Here is a 19074-nt window from a genome sequence, read left to right on the forward strand (position 1 = left end):
GCAGTTGCAGCAGATATGCGTAGTATGAGTTTGAAAGTCAGAGAGGCAACGCCAAAACTATGCCCACCAGAGGAGAAAATAACCAGCGGAATAATATGCAACTAAGGGCTGAAACGCTAACAAAATGCCTGTGGCTGGTAGAAAAAAATTAGATTTTAGCATGTCAAAGGATTATTTTAGCACCTTACGTCTACCAGAGAGGAAAAGGTTTGTTTATAGTATATGCTGAAACCCATACATTGAATATGTTAAGATGCAATACATGAATGCAATGTTGACATCATGTCTACAGTAAAGATAGCACAACTGTGTAGCAAACTCCACCACATAACAGGCTGGCATAACGCTTTAAACAGCTGATATAGCCAGTACAGTTTGTAAACATATGCAGGGAAATTACATGCACAGACATGCAATCATTTCTCATTCAGGCTCTTTTTAAAGTTATTATTTCAGCTGAATGCAGGTCAGCTATTCTGTGATTTAAACATCTGTTACAAACACTGCATAACTTTCAACTGAACAGCTGTTCTCTTTTTACTCAACTCAACTCAACCTGTTCGCTGTGACTAGCAGTGTGTCCAGGTATATGTGTCATTTTTATGGAGGTTCTTGAGCTGCAGGTTGTCCGTGCAGCTCAGGTCGGGTCTGTCTCTCCCACCACACAGCACACAACCCTTTAACGTTATCTACTTTTGTCTTCTTAAAGGCTCAGTTTTTCAGTGCAGCAGCTTATAAAGACTTAGTTCTGGGTTCTTTACCCTGTTGGTAGGTCATCCCACCACACAGCAGCATTTTTCTGTTTGCTAGCAGACAGAAATGACAAGGAGGCACCTTCACTCAATACAAAGTCAATGGAGAGCAATGAATTGTTTTCTCTTCCAAGGTGGGGGGACTTAATTGCACTCTGTCTCTATAGCAGGGACGTCTCTGCCTGGCAATACAGTCACTGTAATCTGGTTCGAATTGAACAGTGTGGCCAGCAACTTTCACAGGCACTCTTCTTGACTCATTCAAGATGTGGCCTCTATGTGTGAAGCACAGACATTTCACTATCATGACTCTTGGAGTAGCAGATATAAGTTGCATTGGCCTGATGCAATGAGCTCGCATCAGCTCCAGTGGATTTTCAGAGTGATGTGGGAACCACTTGGGGATGTTGGTCGTCAGGTAGTCCAATGCATTTCCCCTTGCCTCTCCCTCTTTTAGGAAGATTAGGCGCAGGTTGTCTCATCTTCTTATCTCCTCAAGGGACACCAATTTGTTTTCAAGTTGGTTCAGTATTTTGCTGTGTTGTTATGTGGTGTCTTCAGCATTCTTGATCCCTACCTGCAGTGTTAAGGTGATTGAGCGCTGGGTCTTGATCTTCAGCATGTTTAGATAGGGTCTCTTGTGTGGTTCCTAGTTGACTTTCTAAATTTCAAATCTTTCTTTGAAGTTCTTTTCAGCCTGACTGACTTTTTCAAGGTAGATGCAAGATAGGCCACTGTCAGCTGGCACGCGGTAGTCTCATCGTCATCCATTTGTGGTTTGTCAACCATCTCTTTGGTTTTGAAATTGCGTGATCACAGCGACATTGTAATATACAAGGCAGGCAGAAGTTATTGTTCTTTTTTCCAAGTGTGATAGACTTGAAAGTCGTCTTATCAAAAGGTTTTGCTGTAACAAAGACAAAGGAACTGGAGCAGAGGGAGTTCTACTCCGCCATCTTGATCAGGTCGGGCCCAAAAGTTTTCATTATTACGTGGGTCTTAATTTTTTAATTTTAAGAATTTCTAACAAGGTAGTTGAACTTTTTTCATAGATAAAACATATTAGACACAAATTATTACTCAAAGAATATCTTAAAACTTTCTTGGAGGGGATTTTCAAACTTAATGCAATCATATAAACTGTATTGTTCACTGTTTAATGAACAAACTCTTGCTTCACTCACAATTTTAGCCGCAGTGGCTTCATTGTCATATGTAAACATAACCAAATCCAATTAAAATTAACCTTACTAATCACAAACAAGCTCAAAGCAACCAGCAAAATTTTACTTTTTTAATTCTTTTGTTGCCAACATCAGGATCTGTGACTGTAACAGTTCTTGAGTGTATTATTGTGTTGCAAAATAAACCCACACACCATTGATATAGCTGTTTAAAAGATATGAAATGGTTAATATGACTGGATAAGAAAAAATCATTTATCACCACACCCTCTGGTTTATATTTCACCTCGCCCAGCATTTTTTCTCATAGCACTCAAACTTGCAGGTGCAGTTGGATCAGCACTCAGTGACCTTGTGCACATGCCCTGGTGCCCTGGTGCTTTCTACTGGTGTCTGTGATTAAAATAGAATCCCATATCTTTTTGGAAAAAATGTTGTTCATATGCATGCTTTAAATGGCACATATTCCTGTATTCACGTTTGTCATTATTGAGTTCTCACAGCTTGAGATCTAACCCTAACCCCCTAATCCCCAGCTTTTCATGAGTCCCACCAGTCTGCATCTGTGTAACCCTAACCCTCCTGTCTCAAACCAAATCTGCAATAAAGCCAAGGCTTACTTCATCTACCTCAGCTTGAACTTTTCAAAAAGATCTTGTTTTCTTCTTGCTTTTGCATAATAGTGCTGCCTACCAGACATCCTCCGGTCTCTTGATGAAATCTTTCTAAAACTGCTTTCGCCCTTCTCCATTTAACTAAGCATTTGTATTTTTTATTTATTTTTCAAAAAATAGACTCTTTGTTTCTGCCTTGTATTGGATCACTTCACTCCTCACAACTGTGTAATGTGGCTGTCCCCAGAGACCAGTCAGGAAAGGTAGGGACCTTGAGGCAGTAGGCACTTTTTCCTTTTCTTTTTTTCTTTTCCCTCTTCAAATGACGCACTGGAAATAATGCTGCCCTGCGGTGGAAGTAGAAGGCGACTTTCTGCACCACTGGCAATACGCAAACATTGGAAACAGGCCCGTCCATCCCTAGGCTTGACAGAGAGCAGGGCCCAGAGGACAGGGTGGACTCAGTGTGATTTGCCCCTGGAAATATCCTCCCTACAACGAAGACAACAGATGTCTCTCAGTTGAGGAACAAACAGGGACATTTGCGAAGGCAGGCCCCAAAACAAGAGTATGTCACAACAGCATGAGTCCTGTAGAGTCTACAGAGTGTACAGGCCAATGTCAAAAGAGAGAATTGTTAATTTTAGTGAGTAAGAATGTGTTTCCTGCAAATCTACAGAGACTTCATATAATACAATAAACTGTGTTCTGTGCTGTGAGAGGTGATGCTTGTGCAGTGTTGGTAGGTGAATTACCTCACAGCAAAAAAGCTGCAGGGTGTTACACACACACCAGGTAAATGCTGAAAACCTCAGATCAGTGTTTTTCCTCCTTCTGCTCCCTGTGGGAAGGTGTTGTAAGGCACACAGTTCATTCAAATTCCCCGTAGCAAAAGCTTTGAAAGTCAAGACAGGCATTTCAGCAAGGGACTGCCAACGGATACACAGGCAACACAGGAGAATATGTTCCTCCTTTTTGTTTTGAGCCTTGGCTCCTTCATGCAGATTTGTACAAGACCTTTTCGTCAGGTTCCCTGTGGAATGCGCCATATTTCGAGGTGATCTTCAAATCTGGATGACTGCCACACTCTTGCATGCACACAAACGCACAAATTCACACACAATAATCCCAGTCCAACCCTATCAGCGCATCCAGCTAATCGGCCATGCGCTGCGATGCATGATAAGGGAATGCAGCAGTTTGATAAAGATGAGCCACAACAGAGTCACGATCCACTGTCTCGGCATGAGCCCACTAATGTCATAAATCAACAACGCCTGTTTACCGGCTGTGGTGCTGTTTGACTGATAAAGATTTAAAGGTTTGCAACTGTGTATTTTATTTCACACAAACAAGCATGACAAGCAAAATATCACTTCACTTTTGCCAAGACCTGATATTTTAAATTTGACTTGGGATTTACAAAGCACTCACTGTCTAAAGTTGATATAGTGGCCCACCAAACAGCACTGCAGGACACAGCTTTGTGTGCAGTATCAGTGGTACTAAAAACATTCAGTCCAGCTAAAGTTGAATTCCCTTATTTTTACATTTTTTAGTTTAAGACACCACCACCATACCAGCAAGAATACCATTGATTCTTTGTCCATGGCCACTCAAATAATTTCATTTTAAACTTATTTGCATAAAGTGGTAATTATCTCCAATCATGGAGACATTACTTGTGTTGCACATTTCTTGCTGAATAGGCTACCAAGCATCAATTACCACAGTACATCACTTTGCAGGCTAGATAGCTAATTAGCCAGTTTGCTCTTGTGCTTTAAACAGCTTAAAAACCTACCCATAAATGAAAATCAAAATGAAAAATATTGTTGTCCTTAAATCAGTATTAATGAATTTTGTGGGCTACTTTGGTGCAGCAGAACAACCTATAAACTCAATATTGATATATTATCACCATATAAAGTTGTTACAGTGAATGTGTTAGCCAAATTACACAATGTCTAGCAGACAGAGAACCACATTAGCATTCATTTTGAGTCATGTTTCCGGCCACCTGATGAATCTAAGTCCAATGTTCAGTTACTCCTTTTAGCTCTGTTTTTGTCCTCACCAACTGCTGAAAAAATATCCGTCTCTCTGCAGTCTGGTGCTGGGCAGGTAGAATAGAGTGGATTTATCAGTTATTTTGCTGAACACAGCAGCCTGCTGCTGGAAATGACATTGATGAGAGACTGAACTAAAAAAGTGAAGTTATAGGTTGTTAAACCAAAACAATGAGCTAAAAGACAATAAAGCACTTCATAGAGCTGATCAGAGCTGCAGATTCAATAATAATAATAATTCTATGTGGGTTCAATATTACAAGTGACTCCTTTCACATGGCATATAGTCATTTGATCCATTGCTAATATAAAAATATAGATTAGTGCAACTTTAATCATCAATACCATTCCATACACTGTATGGAATGGTATATACTGTCTGTCCCCCCAGTTAACATGGTGTCTTGGTCAACTGTCAATGAGACACGTACATCATCCTCACTCAGAGGTTTTATAACTTAAGGAGCATTACTGATGAATTTCCACAAACCTTTTTTTTTTGTTTTTTCTCATCAATGAATTTGAGAATCACTTTAACATAGTATGTTGACCACAACAAGGAATGACCTGTTGGATTTTCATGCAGGCAAAAAGCAAAACATGTAATTTCCTAGAATGCCTCAAACTCCCTGACGTAAGAAAGACTTTCTTTGTTAGTTTCTTAAGTTTTTTTTTGCTGACGTACATCTGCTGCTGATTCACTGAGCCCCATCACAGTGACAGTCAGGGAGCGCGGGGGGGGGGGGGGATTACATCCAGGTCCTGTCCATCACAAACTGCGAGAGTCCCATCTCACCTCCACCTCATAATCTCTGTCCGTCTCCCTCTGCCCCCTCTCATTTCACACACAGTCACCTTTGTTCTTCTTCTGCAGATGTGGACGAGTGCGTGACCAACACCCACAGTTGTCGACCCAGCGAGCGCTGTGTGAACACAGTGGGTTCATTTGTATGCGAGCTGCAGGTCACTTGCCCTGCAGGCCACCAGCTGAGGAACAGTGTTTGTGAGGGTGAGTTCATTGTTGCTGATGTATTTCATTAAGCCAATCTACCCAGCACTCATACAGAGCCACTGAAGTAGTGGAAATTCTGATGCTGTCTTCTTTAATATGCAGAACATGTTGGTTTTTTGTTTTTTTGTTTTTTTTTTAGTGTAAGACAGGAAGGACAGGCAGAGTGAACAGTAAACAGTGAGCCTGATATCGATGAGATAAAATTACATACAGTAACACTGGATTATATGCTGCGCTGTTTCATTTGAGCCCCTTATTTATAGATAGGTCACCATTACTTTTATAATGAGAGGTAATTTCCAAACATGAATACATTGGCTATTTCTAACCAAAGTATGACTATAAATAGTATCAAAAATGGGATTTCATTTCAGGAAAAAATTAAGCAATATAACTTTAATGTCAGGCAACTAAAACGGTTGGCTTAAGTTAGGGAAAGATTGTGGTTGCTGTTAATAAAAAGGCAAATGTTAATATCAGGTCTGACACAGGACACAAACTCGCATGAAAGTCAGACTCACTACAAGCCCAACCACCAGCCTGACCGCCACACTCCATACTTTTCGCCTTGCTACATAAAGGGCAAGGCGAAAAGTAAGAGTTCCTTCATTGGCACTGTAAATTGTGAGGTGTGGATTGTCCAATATTGTTGTAATTTCTTGGCTGTGATACATCTAGCTGAAAGCCGTAATATTCATTCATACTGTATGAAGTTGTAGCATTCGTTTTGTGAGACTCTTAAGATTACCTTCAGTGTATTTTCACCTCCTAACACAACTTGGCAGTTATGTTTGGCTGAGGCTCGTGTGTGTTGGAGTGTGATACTCAGAGTTGCCAGTTTTTCAGCAGTTTAAAGAGGATCCAGCAACCATCAGTACACACATCCAACACCCCTGGCTCAAACTGGCACTGTGTAATAGATGCTCGTACATGCACACACAGGCTATTCTGGTCCTAGTGTTTGTCATCTCTTCCCCTCTATTGCTCTCTCTAATTGTACTGCAAGAAGTCCAAAATAATTTGTCCTTAAATGGCCTCTTTAGGTCTCACAAATCCTTGAATACAAGACTATAGTGTAGTACATCACAAATAGGTGTTGTGGCTAATGGAGTATCCTGGCCTTATTGATGGCACACAGTTGTTTTCAGAGGGGCTTTGTAACAAAGACAGGCTATATTTAGACTACTCATTTTTATCTTCGAGCCATTTTCAGATGCAGAAGAGTACAATCAACATTACTGACACAAAAAATCTACACAAATCCCCAGAGCAATGTGTTGAAATCAGAAAAAATGGACAGATTATTTCCAATCATTTTCATCCAAAGATTCCAATCGCACTGTGACGATTGTGTGTCTGTACTCATGACACAAAGCCAGCTCAGTCAGCAAAGCTTCATTAAGATTTATGCTAATTCTTTTGGCCCCAGTAGTGATGTTTGTGCTTCAGCAGATGCCCAGATTCAATATGTCACAAGATAATCACCCAGAGAGGAAGCATTGCGCAGGCAGTAAAGCATATGAAAGCTCTGTGACTTGTGTCATCAGCACTTGGCACCAGAGAGAACTAATCAATGTAGCTGGATGTTGAAGGTGATATTTAGTCGACCATCCAACAAGGATAAAACTAATTAGCTGCATGAAAGAAGGATAAATCTTCCCTGTGACGTCAGAAATGCATCCCTCTGATGAAGATTGGTAGAGAAAAGCTCAAATTAAGACTTTCCACTTGTGTACCATGGGACGAATCTCAGAGCCCTATATAACATTAACTCCTGAGAAATTGGCTTGCGGCACAAAGAAAAAAAAAAACGAAAGGAGCAAATCTTCCATTTAAACGCCATCCATTGCTCATGAGATTCAATAACTGTCATTTAAGAAGTTTTGTTCAACTTCTGTTAATTGCAGAGTTGGAACAAGTGATATTTTTATGGGAGGGGAATTTTTCCTCAAATTAAACACTGACAGAGTGGAAGTTTTGATTTCAGGGATGTTTCAACTGTTTATTCTGTGCTTGAGTCACAGTGCCACCTACTGTACTGTTAACAAGCTGAACGCTCAGACTGAAGTTGAGAGAGTTGACAGCAGATTTACAGTCACTGAATACACTGAATGTAGTGTGGATTATTTTGGTTTGTCAGGATGACTCATTGCATTTATGCTTATCCCATAAATGTACTATCTGCTCTTTCTTACAGACATTGATGAATGTGTTCTGCGAACCCATAACTGTGGCACGGGCTTGGTGTGTGAGAATACAGTGGGCTCTTTCCTGTGTAATCCCAAAAACAAGTGCATGACCGGGTTCACACAGGACTCCCATGGCAACTGTATAGGTAAGAGGCTGTCAGTGTGGCTCTCTACTGGCTCTCAACTTCACGAACAGTCATAGAAGGCAAACAAAATATTAGAAACTCCTAACACATGACCATTAAATAGCTAATAGAGAGTTTTGGCCCCAGACTTTGTCTTCAGAACAGATTCAGTGCTCCTTGTCCTACTGTCTGTCCTTGGCTGGATTAATGAACAGGTTCACAATTTTTCAAGTCTTTCTTCAGTCAGGTCTCAATATGAACAGTGAAAGAGGTTTTCCTCGCTGTAATTATTCCTCCTGTTCATACTGGCTATTAAAAGATCCCCTTCAAATGTGCTTTCAATGTAAGTGACGGAGGCCAAAAATCCACAGTGTGTCCACATTTTGTGCAAAAATGCATTTCCAAGTTGATGTGAAGCTTATATGAGGCTTCAGCAGTCTGAGTTAGTCATATCAAGTGGATATATGCCAGTCTTTTTAGCATCAAATTCCCTCTTTGTGTTTCCCTGTTGAGCTTGAAGTATAGTAACAAAAAGAGGAACTTTGGCACTAAAAAGACTGTAACAGGTTGGCAAAAAAATCAGTTCACATGAGAATCGTGATTCTTATCTTTAGAATAGGTTCACGAAGGCCAGAAATGTATTGTGTAACGTTAATTAATGATGTTATGATAGAACTAAAAAGGAAGAAATCAACTGCAAGGGTTATGCTAGAGTGAGCTTGTAGTTCATCTTCATAAAAGACAAGCGTTTGGGTGCATTTTGGATTTCATAACTTAATAATTAGCAAGATGAAGCATTTAGTGAATACTTGGTACCCGATCACCCAGCTGACCCACGTTAGTGGAGCACCAAACTCCAGCACTAACAAATGAAAACAGCTGACCAACACACTGCAGAATCCAACTGAGAAAAGAACTCAGTCCATAGTCTGTTTAATTTCTAAAACCTTGCACTTTGAAAAAAATGCCACAGAACAGAGGCTTCTCTCCACTGCCAGAGACACAACTCTTTTCTCCCCCTCTTACTCCATTACATACCAACTTCTGTTTTTACGACATTTAACCAGTGATGTTGGTCAGTAAATGACACTTTGATGATTCCAAATTAATGGAAATGAAAAAAAGCTTTTTTCTGAGTGGATTGTTTGGCACACAGTACACTGGAGTTACAGCCCAAATATAATAACCCCAGTTTCTATTTATTGAATCACAAATTGTTTTCCCGCCCCTTGACAGGTGCCATCTTAACAAGATAATTCCCACTTCTTTACTGTTAACACACATTAATCCTGGAGCTCTTTTTTCACCCAATTGGTGATCCAGCCTTGTGTCTAACTGCATCATGAAACCCTGCAGCTGTTGGAGAGATGAAGGAGGAGGGAACTTCTACTTCCCACGAAGGTGCAGTGGTGTTTAGCTCTGGCGGTTTGGGAGGCCATATAACATCCGCTTTTCTTTAAATTACTTTACAAGTTGTTAAACAGTGTGTAGGGAAACATAATCATCTTGGTATGTGGGAATATCATCAGGTAGCCTTTTTAGCACCTCTGGGTGCTCCTGATACCATAAAAGTGTCTCATATTCCTCAGCTGATATACAGCCATGCAGAGCAAAGTAATCATCAAGCCTAATGACAACTAACAGATGACTGCACTTACATTACAGATCTATCACAGAGGACTGAAGGTTTCCTTTGGCTTTGTTTCTTTTTTTGGAAATCTTCTGTTTTTTTCTGTGTTTTGGAAATGTTTCCAGACTGACCTGCCTTTCCACAAGTAGTGCACCTGCCATTCAAGCACTGTTTCAGTGACCTTGTTAGTTCCCTCATGGGGCTTTGTTAGCTCACTTAGTGATTGTTAAAGCGGTTTCAAAGCTGACAGACACCACCAATTGCAGTTCAACTTGACGGTCATTCTCATTCATTTTCTTCAAAGTCAAAATCCTTTTGCATGTCTCTATTTTTTGTCCACCACCCATATCCACATAGCCACATGCACATGTGTACTACACCGTGCACCAAGTACTGGAACCATTACATGCTCAGAAGGCATGATTACTGCCAACAAGTCAACAAGTAAATACACAACTCCATAATTGCTGTGTTCATATTACTGTGAGGAAATAAGCATGCAGTAGGCAGATCTGTCAATCAAGATTAAACCTGAAACAATCACTCTCCTGTAGAAGTATCATTTTGTTCAGCTGTCTTGAGGCTTGATTCTCTCTCTGTGTTTCTGCAGACATAAATGAGTGCAGCAGCCTGAGTGAGCCATGTAGCTCAGGTTTTAACTGTATCAACACAGTGGGTTCCTACACCTGCCAGCAGAAGACCATCATGTGCAGCCACGGCTACCACGCCAGCCCCGATGGATCCAAATGTGTCGGTGAGGTTTACCTCTTAAACACACATACAACATATATATGTATATGTATATATATGTGTATATATATATATATATATATATATATATATATATATATATATATATATATATATATGTGAAATACTATTTCAAGTTACCAGTCATTTTTTTCAAAATGTGCTTTTTTCCTTAAATTTCACACCATTTTCCCCAATGATCTCTTTATTTCATATCTACACAAAATCTATGTATGCCACTCAAAACAAACAGGGCAGAAGGAGTGATGTGATTGGCTGTTTTCTTGGTCTGAATGAGCAAGCAAGATCTCATCATCATGTCATCTCCTATCTTTGAAATTTCATGTTGTCATATACAATATTTTTGCATTCTCGTCAATACTGCAATATGCCTGGATTAGGTGAAACAGCCAATGTGAATATAGCATATATAAAGACTATATAGTATATTAATCAATATTAATCAATTAATTTCCCAGAGCCCTAGGTGACATCTTCAAATGTCTTTTTTTATCCGACAGTCCAAAACTCAAAGGTATTCAAGAGATACAGATATAATCAAGAAAAAGCTGCAAAGAGCTTTTTTGCTTGATAAATGATGCTAACAATGAATCAATTTAAAATCATATGAAAATTGGCTCAAATCAAACTAATCAATTCACATCTATCTATCTATCTATCTATCTATCTATCTATCTATCTATCTATCTATCTATCTATCTATCTATCTATCTATCTAGCTATCTATCTATCTATCTATACATACATACATACATACATACACAGTTAAGTAAGCATCATTAGACAGTAGTGTTACAATTCTGAGTAATATTTGAGGTCAAATGTGATTTTGTGGCTCTGCATAAAGAGGGAGAGAGTGAGCACAATAAAGAGAAGAGTATGTGTTTGTAACTGTGTGATTTATACTGTATTTAGTGTTGCGAGCAGGGGTTTAAGGTAGAGCCAGTCAGGTGCAGAGTGGGTCATTGCTAAGGTGCTTTATCTGTCTCTGACTGTCCAGACATTGATGAGTGTCAGATGGGGACACACCGCTGTGGAGCGGGCAAGATCTGTCACAACCTCGTTGGCAGCTACCGCTGTGACTGTCAGACGGGCTACCAGTATGACGCCCTGCGCAAAGTCTGCACCGGTATGTATCGCTGTGTCAGGTGATGATGAGCGAGTTGGAGGTTTAGTCGTCCAAACAGTTTTTGAAACCAGAGCTGCTCTGGAGGCAGACATTATCCCACTGGTTCAGTTAAAGCTCAGAGCCACAGAAACAAAGGTTGTCTGGTAAATGTGTCAGATTTAACTCAACAGAACAGATTCTATTTGCACATTTGAAATACTTTTGGATATGAGTGTTACATTTTAATAATGTTAGTCTAAAGTCCAGTAAAAAAAAAGGCAAGAGTGGTATTCTTGTGAAGCCTACATCTCATGCTAACTGAAGAGACTGTCATAATTCAAGTTACTGGGCTGGATCTAGTGGAACAGGTGAGCAGGTGGTTGTGGAGATCAGGGCTGTGGCTGAAATCACTACTTTATTTACTATTTCCTTATTTTGTTCCTACAGTGGAACAAAAGAAATGCAATGCATTGTCACATTTTATAGAGAAAACTGCAGTCTGACTCCTCAGTGATACAAAACGATGATGATTCTGACATCAGAAATCTCAGTTTACCACTCACTGTTCAGTCAAAGACTGAGAGTACATTCACACTAAGCTGGGAAGATTTGTAAATACATCTTTTTCTCTCCATTTCAGCCCTCCATCCATACTAAAACAGAATTTTTCTTGCCCAAACACTGAAACTGTCAAAACAGACTCCAGAATGTGTAAATCTTAAAACACTGGCTTTGTCTTAAAACAGTTTCCTGTGGAACCAGCTGGCTACAGGGACACTACTACAGACTGTGCATTTAGTTACCTTTGTGATATAAGATGAATTGTGCTGCAGGAAGCTGTACAAACAAAATCTACCATGGCACAATTGATGATGCATCTCCATCTCTAAAAGAAGTTCCCCTTCACCTCCTCATTAAACCTAATGACAGTACTTAGAATTTAGTATTGGCTGTTCTCTGCTGCTCTCTGCTGGATAACACTATAATTCAATCCTCCTCACTTTGTTTTCTGTATTGTGATTAGATTTGTAGTGGCATGGAAAATCCATGTCACAGTGAAAAGCAACTCATTCAGTTATGAAAAACAAAAGGTGAAATAATTGCAATTATGTATATTGTATTTCACATTGTTTCATGGTTTGATTTTATTTTATTTAGGCATTTAAAATCTTCCATAGTATTTAGCTAAACATGTGGCTATTTAAATGTATGGCACCATGTTTTAAAGTTCTGACACTCCTCATTCAGCAGAGATTATAACCACGACTTAATCGACAGCTGTTTCACTTAAAATAACACAGACCTGTTCATTAAAGACAACATGAAAATAACGTTCGGAGAGTGTCTTGCCTTCATAAAGTATATTTCATAGAGCAGTCAGTTTGGCAGGACAAATTAAGGGAGGGATAGATAACAGGTGGGTCAAAAAGCAGATGTAAACACACATTCCCCCTATTACTGTTGGAGGAGGAGGCAACAGACCAAACAGTGTGTGGAGGAGGAAGAGGAGTAGTTTTGAAGTTTTTGTTCCAAAATCCAATAGGATAATATAGGTTTGAATGTTCCTGTTTCAGTAACGTTTTAATATGAAAACCACTGTGAAATGTTCAGCATACTGTTAAATGTACGTTGGGATTTGAAAAATTAGCTAAGAAGGTGAAAAAGTCACCCTACATATAATTTTTTTATATGTCTGAATGAGTAGTGGCGTAGAGTCTTTAGTGGCCCGGAGGTATCTGTCTTCCGTCTAATAGCTCCTACTCCTGCACTGACAGATGTAAATGAGTGCTGGCGCTATCCTGGCAGACTGTGCGCCCAGACCTGTGAAAACACCCCAGGCTCCTACCACTGCTCATGCACAGCCGGCTTCTCCCTAGCATTTGATGGCAAGAACTGTGAAGGTAAGCTATACTACACAACACACTGAACATTTAAATGCCACCTTATTTAGATGGACTATCTTATTTTCCTTGAAGAACATAAGGCGTAGAGATAAGCCTCTGGGGAGAGTGCTGACATCAAGAGCCCAGTGCAGGCTTTCACACGGACAGAAAATATATATATATATTGATGGAACTGTTTATGAGTCCTTTGTAAGTCTTTGTTATCAGCAAAAATTGTTTTCTGTTGAAATTTAATTTAGTTTCCATCTCCTGGATGCGGCGGCTTCTAGCAGTGCCTATATAATGGTTTCCAGGTTCAGGTGCTGTCAGTCATCAGTGCGTTGAAGACGTGGTAATGCTTCAAAGAGCAAAGCTGACCAAGAGCGTGATTAACTTTACGTTCAGCTTGTCACAGCCATTATTCAGGGAACTTTATCAAGTTGTGAAGGTTTCCATTCACATTCATCCAAAGGTGAAGCTTTGCATTTATCAGGGTTTATTATAAAACCATGTCTGTGCGATATCATTAGATTTTGATTAGTGCTTTTCAGATTAATTTGTTCCAGACACTTGAAGCTTGTCTTTCTTGGGGAATCAGTGTAATAACAAATAGCTTCAGAAGCCATCATTGCACCGTTAAAATGACTGAAGTGGTAATGTGCGGAAAATCTGTGTCATTTCAAATTTTTTCTCCATCTTTGGTTCTAAGCACTCATTGCTGTGGTGCACTTGTAGTCATTCAAACACTCTGAAGCAAGCCCCCAGGAACAGTGCTGAATTTTGAAGACAATTTAGCACAGCAGACTAACTGTGTAATTACAACTTCCGGGTCCGTCACATGATGTACACTGGAGCGGCTGTAAAACGGTGAATACACTTTTTTGGCATCACAACCCCCGCAAAATGATTCATTTCACTATCACAATTTGATAAATTTGATACAGCCACATGATTTAATTATTTTCACTAGTACGCTTGCTCTATTGGCCACAAAGATGCAGAAGATCCATGTTTTTTTAGACTTGGAAGTTGATTTTTTGGGGGGCTTTTTTGGCCCCCCCTCCAACACTGTATCCATTTCTTAATACATCCGTGATCTGAAGCCTTTTTCCTTGACTTTTTTCTTTTGATGTTTCTCTTTGATATCTTTTGACGAGCAATTTAACACCCCCTGAAAAATCTTGTTTTTGCTGACATCCAGTGGTTTTCTCACCCACTGCAGTGATGTAGAAGTGTACTCAGTACAATGTGACATCACTGTTGGGTGTGGTAAGAGGTTAACTTACCCTTTAAGCCTCTGTGGGTGGAGCTCATTTTTGCCTAAATGGTTAAATGCAGTTAATTCAATTAAATACATGAAAAACAGAAATAATTCTAATCATGTGTGTGCTTCTCTTTTCTTAGATGTGAATGAATGTGACAAAAACCCTTGTAGCCAGGAGTGCGCCAACATTTATGGCTCATATCAGTGCTACTGTCGGCAAGGCTACTACTTGAAAGAGGATGGACACACTTGTGAAGGTAAATGAAAATTTGCTTCCAATAAGGATTTTCTACCAAGGATTGAGAACAGGAGACTGGTGGAGTTGACGGATCAAACCTGCGCTAAAAATAGAGCGAATACTGGAGTTACATCAGCCAGTTAGGACAAAAACACAAATGAATATTTAAGTTGTCCCATGTCTGTTAGATGTATAAATACACAATGGAGGGCTAGCATGTAAGTCACAACAACATTATACTGTGATAATATGTTGTATATATGTGCTTTTCACTTATGAAGTCGCTTTGCTGGGGTAAAAGAAAAAAAAAAACGATTAATGCACCTTTAAAGCTCGTATGTGTAGTAGTAGCAAACAACGCATGCCCATACACCTCAGATTTAATCATCTAAAAATTCTGCACATAGTAGCTTTAAATTAGTCTTCAACACTAGTTGTTTTGGTGGTCTTTCCTCAGTATTTTTTCCCTTTGTTGAGACAGCAGAATAAAACTGTTAGTGATGAATGAAAGTTGGCAGTAGAATCAATATAAAAAAACAAACAAATCAAGACTAGATTTTGCATACTGTGGTGCCAGAAGAGAGTGGAATGTCAGTACCAGTGTAACAGTCAAAGGTAATGCAGGCAAGGTATTGACAGTCCTGCATCCACAGTTTATTATTTATTTAAAGATACAAGGTTTACTGCAGAAAACTAGTTCATATAGGCTTGTAGTCTGGTTGCATCAGCAACTGTATGCATTCATATATTCAGAAAAGAGGAACTTCTTCAAAAAGCACATACACACATGGCTTCAGCAACAACTTCCCTTGAAGAGACTGCAGTTAAAGGGGAACTCCACTAATTTTACACATTGAAGTGTGTTACCCAGTGATAGGGAGTACTATTACATATGTGAAAAAAGTAGTATAAAGTCTTTTGTGTCTCCAGAGGGAGCTGTGTTAAATCTGATAAATTGCTCAAGTGATGTCACTTGAGTCAGCGTTGGTTGTGTCTGTGGTGTGAACATCTGGGGGTGTGGAGTTAGAAAAAAGTGAGGTTACCAGACCTCTGTAGCTCCTCAGCACTGCTGGAGGTTAGCAGTTCCAGGCTACATTAGGTGCTACTAGCATATTGTAACACATCTGATTTTAAGACCTAACTGTCAGCAGTCATGTTGCTTTGTGGGTAATGTAGACACCAGCTACTTGTAAGGAAAGAAGAATGTGAGGATTGTCAGGTTCTGTTGTATCCATTTTTATCTTTTTAACTGTCCTTCCTGAGTCTGACAAAGAATTCAATGCTACATCTTTGGAGTGCTCTTTGTATGTCTCTGCAGCAGTACAAATTGAATGGTATTCAACATCAAAGCTCTATAGGAGCAGAAAGGGAAACTGAATTTGGGTAACACAGTAGACAGGTTCTTCTTAGGACTGATTGATTGTAGGAGTTATAACACTTTTAATTAAAATTCAAAACAATGTCTTAAGCTGCGTTTCAACTGCAGGAACCTTCCCCAGGGACTAAAAAACCTTTTGAGAAACTCAGTTCCTCCACCTGCATTTCCACCAAAGGATCCAGGGTCTAAATGAAGTTCCAGGGAGATTATTTTACCCCCCAAAAGCACAGGAACCTTGGGGGTGGGGTTTGCAGGGATGACTATCACTGATTGGTCAAACACACACAGCACAGTTGCTTCAACTTTTGTACCGCTTCATTCATAAGACAAGAAAGTGCTTTAGTATCGATTTAGGACAAGGGGAGGGCATTTCTCTTTGTTTGTTAATGTTAAAAGTAAAGTTAGGCTTTGTTGTCGGCTTCCCTACTCATTCTAAAAAAGAACAAGAGAAAAAGAGAGCGACAGCGAGGTGGTGGTTTAGCAAGCAAGGGAGGGAATGAAGAGAGAGAGCAGTGGTACGGATAACAAAGCAATGAATGAGAGAAATAAAACGTTATTTTTTGAGAGATGCTCTCTGCATTTCTTTATCATTCATTCATTGCATCTAAATCATGCAGTAGTAAATACAAACAACAGGACAAATCTGTGTTGTTGTTTTTTTCCTCATGGGTTTAATTTGCATGATTTACTTGGTTCTGCAGATAGGGTGGAAATGCAAACAGGACTGCACAACAAGGACTTAAAGTTTCAAGTTCAGTGCCTGACATTAGTTCCTCTGGTTCCAGAGGAGTCCCTGGAACTTTTGGTTGAAACGGGACTTTAGAAACACTTGCTTTAAAGCTGGAGTGCGGGACTTTTGTCTCCCCCTTCTGGCAGTGAAAGTAATTACAAAAACACTATCAACACGTTCTTACGTAATGCTGAAGTCTACTCTGTCACTACTGTTGCAACTGCACAACGGTGGATAAATTGTTTTGAGCGTCACACAACCCCTGCAGAATGGTTCCTTTCACTATCAGAATTTGATCCATTCGGTCAGATAACATTTAGAAAGTCTAGAAGAGCCACATGATTTAATTATTTTATCCCCATTCAAGGTAGCGGAGGGCTAACTGGAAGTTAGCCGGTTCAGCCAGCGTACGTCTATGGGTGCACATTCAAAGGGCCAGTGCGGGAATGTCCCTCCTGACATGAGATTTAAAAACTCTGTATACTGTGAAATACAGAGATTTATCTGCCGGTGATAGGCTTAATCAGCATTGTGTAAACTCATTTGGCAAGGGCTTGAATGTAACAGACATTCGTTTATATGTAAAAGTTCCGCACTGCAGGTTTAAGGAATAACCCTTAAATCAAATCAAAAGCTTAATATTAAGACTCCACTGATCTGAATAATGATACAATGTTTGGTTGAATGCTGAGACCAAACTGATAGCAGCATGACAGTTGTCTTCAGTAACAGATTTTATTTTGTTTTGGGTGACGGCCTTAAGATAGCTCCTGTTGTTAATTGCTCAGACGGGAAAACGGTCACATAGGTGTAGAGAACACACGCAGACACACACAAAGATAAAGAGGAAAAGTCCTACTGCTTCATTTGAACTTGCCTGTGGCTTCCTCACAGCGCTCTAATCTGACTGTTGAGTGTGTGTGTGTCTTTTTTTAACAGATATTGACGAGTGCTCCCAGAGCATCGGGAATCTTTGTACCTTCCAGTGTGTGAATGTTGCTGGCAGCTACCAGTGTGCCTGTCCCTCTCATGGATATGTCATGTCCACCAACGGACGCACCTGCAGAGGTGAGGCCTCAATGAACATACATGAACATGTCCCATAGACACGTCCATTAAATGTACTGAAAATAGATCTGATTTTTTTTCCCATCTCTGAAACACACTGTTTTCTATAGTTTTATTTCTTTTTGTGTTACATTTGAGAACTTTCAAAGGTCACTGAAATTATGTTAAGAGAAAAAAGCTGTTTAAGAGGTTTTGGTTTCCTTCATTTAATGTATTTTTCCACAAATTGGAAACTACAGGCAGACATATGTGACACACTGTTTACATCCAGCATTAAAATCTACTGTAATTGGTCCCAGTCAAATTATAAATGAAGTATAAACTGTGTTGATGTGTTTTATGCGCAGATGAATTCATTTGTGCATTCATTTATGATATCAATTACTCTGCAATATGCCATTACTTATTCATCTAATATTTTGTCTTTAGTAGAAACTTTCAAACTTATCGTTAAGAGAATTAAAAAAATACCGAAAAGGAACTTTGTTAAAAATGCAGGAAGTGGCTGCACTTATTGTGCATGCCAGAGTGACTCTGACAGTCTTTAGCCTCTTTTATGTTTCCTGTGTGTAAAAATAATTAAAAAACAAGATTGAAGCCTGTTTAAAAGAATAAAGAAAACTAATGAGCACACAAGCACCACACTTCCCCAAAATCTGCATTTGGCATGTTGTCACATAACATTTACAGCTTTTACAACACAGACTGAGGCTGTGAGGATTATAAAGTACCACTAGAAATATGAAGGACTAAAGTTTTAATGAGTGTGCTCTTTCCAATTTGTACATAACTCATTCATCTTCAGAAACACGTTTGATACAGTTTCACTGCAATCTCAGCTCAAGGTCCACTCTTCATTAGTGGACAGAGTTTGCTCAGTTGTCATGGAAATAGATCTGTTGATATGCAAGCTCTGTAGTTATAATTTCATACATACCAATTTACTTTTAAGCATTAAAGGAAAAGTTTGACCTTTTGGTAAATATGCTCATTTAGATAAGAAGATCGATACCACTGTCATGTCAGTCTGTTAAATTGTCTATGAGGCTACAGTCAGGA

At 39.5% G+C, this 19074-nt stretch overlaps 1 protein-coding gene across 2 annotated transcripts in view; it reads left to right on the forward strand.

Annotated features, from left to right (window-relative positions):
* fbln2 (fibulin 2) overlaps nucleotides 1-19074 on the forward strand; it is a 78358-nt gene that overhangs the window by 53112 nt on the left and 6172 nt on the right. For both annotated transcript variants that reach the window (XM_044349534.1, XM_044349535.1), the window contains exons 9-15: nucleotides 5494-5628; nucleotides 7829-7966; nucleotides 10186-10329; nucleotides 11347-11475; nucleotides 13230-13355; nucleotides 14742-14858; nucleotides 17887-18015. In XM_044349534.1, coding sequence (XP_044205469.1) covers nucleotides 5494-5628; nucleotides 7829-7966; nucleotides 10186-10329; nucleotides 11347-11475; nucleotides 13230-13355; nucleotides 14742-14858; nucleotides 17887-18015 — 918 coding nt within the window. The remainder of the gene's footprint in view (nucleotides 1-5493; nucleotides 5629-7828; nucleotides 7967-10185; nucleotides 10330-11346; nucleotides 11476-13229; nucleotides 13356-14741; nucleotides 14859-17886; nucleotides 18016-19074) is intronic.

This window comes from Thunnus albacares, chromosome 4 (assembly GCF_914725855.1).
Source record: "Thunnus albacares chromosome 4, fThuAlb1.1, whole genome shotgun sequence".
Taxonomy (NCBI): Eukaryota; Metazoa; Chordata; class Actinopteri; order Scombriformes; family Scombridae; genus Thunnus; species Thunnus albacares.